We start from the raw sequence: 6,020 nt of genomic DNA on the forward strand, positions 1-6,020 counted from the left end.
TAAGATTGGGTCATCTTTTCTTCACCTTGCACTAGGTTATGGATGATTCGGAGACGCCTTAGGTGAAATCTTCCCTCGAAGCCCTTGGTGTCTTCGGTGTATCTGTGTAACTCCTCTCTTCTTTGGCAAAAGTCGTTGTTAGATTTTATGTACTCATCCATCTTTTGCAGCAACTTCTCAAGAGAATGTGGAGGTTTCCTTGCATAATATTGAGCTACTGATCCTGGCCTGAGCCCCTTGATGATGTCTTCAATGACGATGTCATCTTGGACTGCTGGCGCATAGACCCGAAGACGTTGGAACCTTCAGACAAATGAATGAAGGTATTCATCTGGATCTTAGGTGCACTGGAACATGACTTGTGTAGTAACATGCTTTGACTAAAACCCTCAAAGCTGGTGAGAAGCATTTCTTTTAGCTTCTGCCATGAAGTGACATTCCTTGGCCGAAGCGATGAATACAAAGTCTAGGACACATTTCTGATCGCCATTACAAAGGGTTTTGCCATGACTGCTGAGTTGCCACCGTATGAAGATATGGTAGTTTCGTAACTCATGAGGAATTGCTTCAGGTCAGACAGACCATCATAGTGTAAGAGGTCTGTACATTGGTGGCCAAGGTGTTGCCTGTAACTTTGGTGTCAGTGGTGAAGCTTCATCATAAAGGAAATCTTGGAGGTTGAATGGCTCGTGATGAAAATTGTCATGGTTACGACCCTCATAGTTATGGTCCTTGTAACTATACTGATCTTGCACTTTCAATGTTACAAATTTCTTCAGTTGCTTCGTTAATCTTCTTCTGAAGCTTAGAGAGAGGAAGCACCTTCTCCTTGCGCTTCTCCATTCGGTGGTGGATTGATTCGAGGTTGTTGATTTCACAATCAAGCTCCTCGTCTTACGGTTCTGGCCTGATGGCCTTCCTCTTTTGATTCCTTACCATCATAAGGAGAGCTTCATCCCCATGGTTAGGATCCTAGGTCCTAAGGATAGAGCCAGTCGCCACTGTATTCTTCAGCGGCATGATGGGGTTGTTGCGGTCGTGGAATCACCAGAGGTGGGTGCCAATGTTGAATACTCGTTTTCAATTGCTACATGGCATCGAAAACAACGCAACACAAGTTAAATTCAAACCTTCGTTCGTAAATTATCACTTCTCCAAAGGGATAACTTAAGGACGTAAGTAAGAAGAAGGGTGTGAATAGAACAATGTTTAAATAGAAAGATGATAGAAAATGACATAAAAGACTCATCTCGTATGTCTTAGTATTTTTATTCCATATTCCGTCATATCAAATACATTTACAAACATACCTTCAACTTCTTATCACAAGATAGCTTAAAGGTGCTTCAAAGGCTAAGAAGAACGAAGCTAGGGCCCTCAAAAAGTACTTTATGTAGGGTACTGTTCATCTATTTATATGCAAGTTGAATAACTTCATAGTTTATTACAATTATGCCTATAAAGTTTACACACATGATTTACAAATGACACATGACATTGCTGTCTTTTATCTTTCTTTCTTGTTGTACAAGTCTTGTACTCCTCCTTCGTCACTTTGCGTTCGAAGTTTTCTCCATGTCGGCTAACGACTTTGGCTTGCGCCTTCGTCGCTTGTATGCATGTGGACAAAATTTTCTTTTCATTGCTTCGACTGAAGGCTAGCTTCGTCTATTCTTCAATTTAGCCTGAAACACATTAGTTTACATCGAAGAAGAGGTGTCTTGAGAACATTCAGCAAGGTAGACCCTCAACAGTGGCGAAACCCATTTTTCATAATAACACAATTCCAAAATTTTCTCCATATTAATGTAGAGGAGTGGCGGCGACTCCGACCACCACGACACTGCTAGACGACTGGCCTTTCCCATGTGGCCTTTTATCACAAGACATGAGCCTCTAGAGGCCTGGCCCAATAATTATCTTATTTAACCACAAATGGGCCCCCAAAACAACTCTGGTCTAGATCTCAAACGCTCCACGGGCCGCATACCGTTCTAACAGCCGCGGCGGCACCAGACAAAACGCTTCGTGGCTATAAAGGCCAATCCACTCTCTCTCCAGGCACCCCGAGCCGCCAAAACCCTACCGCCGCCGCGAATCCCGCACGACCCCAACCATGACCGTGCTGAGCCGCCCTACCCCGGGCACGGCCCAGTGCTTCGGGCGGAAGAAGACCGCCGTCGCGGTCGCGTACACGAAGCCGGGGCGCGGCCTGATCAAGGTGAACGGCGTCCCGATTGAGCTGATCCGACCGGAGATGCTCCGCCTCAAGGCCTTCGAGCCCATCCTGCTGGCGGGGCGGTCCCGGTTCAAGGACATCGACATGCGGATCCGCGTCCGCGGCGGCGGGAAGACGTCGCAGATCTACGCCATCCGCCAGGCCGTCGCCAAGGGGCTCGTCGCCTACTACCAGAAGTACGTCGACGAGGCCGCCAAGAAGGAGATCAAGGACATCTTTACCCGCTACGATCGCACCCTCCTCGTCGCTGACCCCCGGCGCTGCGAGCCGAAGAAGTTCGGCGGACGTGGTGCCCGCGCCAGGTTCCAGAAGTCGTACCGTTGAGCGGCTGCCTGCTCCATCTCGATTTTTCAGATCGTTGTGGGTGTTCTTCGCTTTATTTCCTATCAATGGATCTGCTTATCTGGTTCTATATCTAGCTGCTGCTTTACCATAATGTTTAGACTTTAATGCCTAGCCTGAAACCTTGTTTGCAATGTGAAATTAATGTGAGAGATTATGAAGACTATTTTGGCTAGTCCCTCTATTATGATTTTCATCATTCCAGTATTGAGAATTATGATATTGTCCCCTAATGGTTTTGTTGTGTAACAGCTGCCTTCAATTTGTCTTTGTATCTGTTTGTCTGTTTATATTCACCTACGGTAGTACCAATCTGTTTAATTCAGTTGAATGAATTGCTCAACTATATATATAGATAGAGTAGTTGCATTTTTGGTACTTGGTACTTTGGTAGTAATAGATAAAGTAACCTTGTGGTATCAATGCCTTCTAAAGTGATTTTGCTTGACTTGCACCTGTTGCTCTGATCCACTAGGGAATTGATAGGAAATGTGTCTTTAAACTCTACAAATCTAAGTGAAGGCAAGTATACAGTACAATTTTGAATGTTTTCACTCTCCATTTGCTAGCTTGAGTTTATGTTAAATGTGACAATTGAGTGGTAAGTCAATATTGCTCATCTATTCATCGATCAGCCTGTCTTATGGTATGAACCTGCATATACTCTCTGTTTTGTTACCAAAGTTTAGTTGCTTTGGTGATTATGGAAGTTCATTTTGGTAGCGAGGTTGGTGATGCAAGGTTCTTAAAACCACTGATTCTAAAACATGTACTGTCACAACCGTAGAATCTTAACTTTCAATTTGCAAAACCATATGTTTTGTAGATAAAAAATGCAGAATCAACCCTATTAATTTAGATCATGTAAACATAAAGTCAGAATGATATAATCTTGGCAGACATGGCTGTGATGCGTTTCATATGATATTTGATTGGAATAGCTAGTTTTAGTTTATGGATTATGCTCTGTTTGAGGGGACACCATTTATTTCTTCACATAGTAGTATTATTAGAGATGTGCTGCCATGTTTTTCTCTTGCAGTGACAAGTCGTTGTTCACTGGAGAGAAGAGAGAATTTGGCTGCACTCCGCTTCTCATTAGAGCTAGGGAGTACTCTTTTGTGCGCATAATTTAGTTCTGTTTTGTTGGCTGTTTGTTACATAATGATGTTTTCCTGATGGTGTGTGTTCTCTTGTACTCAAGGTTGTGCACCTTGTCCGAGAACCGAGTTCGGCGTCTTTGTTCAGTTCATAAAATGGTACAGTTTTATTTAGTTTTTCAAAATGTTCTAGTTATGATGCGTATATATTACGTATTTTCCGCTATGATTTGATGCATCCTGGGACTGGAGGCAATTCCTAGGATCAATTCAGCAACCCCTTTGGATTGCAAGCGACAAGGCCAGCAATCGTGCCCAGGCAACTCTCCACACATTTTCCATATTCCCTTGTCTTGATCCTGAACTTTCTCTATGTAGCATGCAGTACTGTGACAGCCTGATTGTATGCTGTATTTGAGTCGGCCAGGCTGGTGAGATCCAGGGTGTCCTTTGGTGGGTTGATGGTAGAGATGGTAATGGATACTCGAAACCTGATGGGTTTTTATCCTATTAGGGTATGTGTTTGGGCCAATTTTCACACACATGAGTTTGTTAATGGTTAATGGGCATAAATCTATACCCGACGGGTTCATGGGTACGGGTTTGTTCCTATAATATCCAAATCCGTGTTTTTTAAATCGACCAAACCTAGTGCATATTGTCATTTTATTTTATAAATAAACAACAAACTTGTTATCTTCTTATTTACTTCCTAATTTTTATCAAATGGTGAATGTATAAGTAGTTGGTTAGAGTTTTGTTTGCTTGATATTATATTTTTTACTAGCGTTATATGTGGTGGATGGTTAACTTAGTGCAAAGTCACTTGATCATACAACTTATTATTTGTATTTCATTCTTTCTACTAATAATTTATATACCAAATCATAAACTCGTTGTTCATCACATAAATTTTGGATCATGATCTCATTAATCATTATGACGCTTATTGATTATGAGAAGAACAAGCATATTGGAGATGGAACTCGCGGGTAACCCGTTAAGGCCTTGTTCGGTTGTATGGGATGAAATCCCACCATGGATTTAATCCGGATATGGATTGTCTATATCTCACACCTAATCCCATGGTGGATTAAATCCATCAACTAATTAATGTGTCTCTCAAAGCTAGTTATTCTTTTGATCCATGGATTCTAATGTAAACTTGTGCAAAATCTTTATGGATTTGTTCCATACCTAATGAGCTATGTATAGAATTTATGTCTTCCATAGTTTAAAAAATTTCTAAACCCTTGGGTTATATTTCATGATGGGTTTAACCGAATAAAAAATATTTAAGTAGTCTTGGATTATTTTGGGGTATGGATTGTGATATGGATTTAATTCCAATCAATGCTAATCCAGAGCTGGATTGGTGTAAACGAACAAAGTCTAACTCGGTGGGTATGAGTTTGGACAAAATTTCAAATCCGTTATTGGTACGAGTTTTTTAATGGGTATAGATATTTTTCATGAGTTTGGGATGGCAAAACCCAGCGGGTTTGTACCTATTGCCATCTCTAGTTGATGGTCTGTTTGTTTGACTGTATTCGTGCTATGAATCATCTTCTTTTCTTCGGACCCAAGCTCTGCAGTACAAAATTTTGGATTATCTCTTTTTAGTTGATGGTCTGTTTGTTTGACTGTATTCGTGCTATGAATCATCTTCGTTTCTTCGGACCCAAGCTCTGCAGTACAAAATTTTGGATTATCTCTTTTTAGTTGATGGTCTGTTTGTTTAACTGTATTCGTGCTATGAATCATCTTCGTTTCTTCGGACCCAAGCTCTGCAGTACAAAATTTTGGATTATCTCTTTTGCTGATTTGAAAACTTTATTAAATGAATCTAGACGTGGAGTTTGGAGTTAATTCCCTACCACTGCCATTGGTTATGACCGCCACTGCCATTGGTTTGAGAAAATAATTTAAACTTTGGATAAGAGCTGCTCCTACTAAGGTTTTAAAGTGGAGCTGCTCTGGATTGAAGCGGTGGAGCTATGCTAAACATGCCCAAAATTTCATTGTACAACTGGTTTACCTGTTGCTGGGTCACGGTTTCAACATTGCGCTTTCTAGTAAAGCTGGGCTAAAGCCTACTGGCTAGGGAGCTTTTTTTTGTTGGGTCTCAAGTACTTGTGGCGGTTCAATTCATACTGTCTTAAGAGCTCGTTCGTTTGCCTCTAGTAAAGTTTAGCACCTATCATATCAAATATTTAAATGCTAGTTAGAAGTAATAAGATTCTGTTGAGAGAGCTTCACTTTAATAATTCTAGTCTATTTCAGCTTCTATCGAAATATGTCTAGTTCTATGAGCTCTAGCTTCAAGAAAAAACTGAAAC

General features: G+C 41.2%; 1 protein-coding gene across 1 annotated transcript; it reads left to right on the forward strand.

Annotated features, from left to right (window-relative positions):
- Window positions 1–2,028: 2,028 nt before the first annotated feature.
- Window positions 2,029–2,763, forward strand: LOC100283242 (40S ribosomal protein S16). Its single transcript, NM_001291545.2, has one exon. The coding sequence runs from the start codon at window positions 2,117–2,119 to the stop codon at window positions 2,561–2,563; it is 447 nt and encodes a 148-aa protein (NP_001278474.1). The 5' UTR covers window positions 2,029–2,116; the 3' UTR covers window positions 2,564–2,763.
- Window positions 2,764–6,020: the final 3,257 nt, after the last annotated feature.

Source organism: Zea mays, chromosome 2 (genome assembly GCF_902167145.1).
Source record: "Zea mays cultivar B73 chromosome 2, Zm-B73-REFERENCE-NAM-5.0, whole genome shotgun sequence".
Lineage (NCBI taxonomy): Eukaryota > Viridiplantae > Streptophyta > Magnoliopsida > Poales > Poaceae > Zea > Zea mays.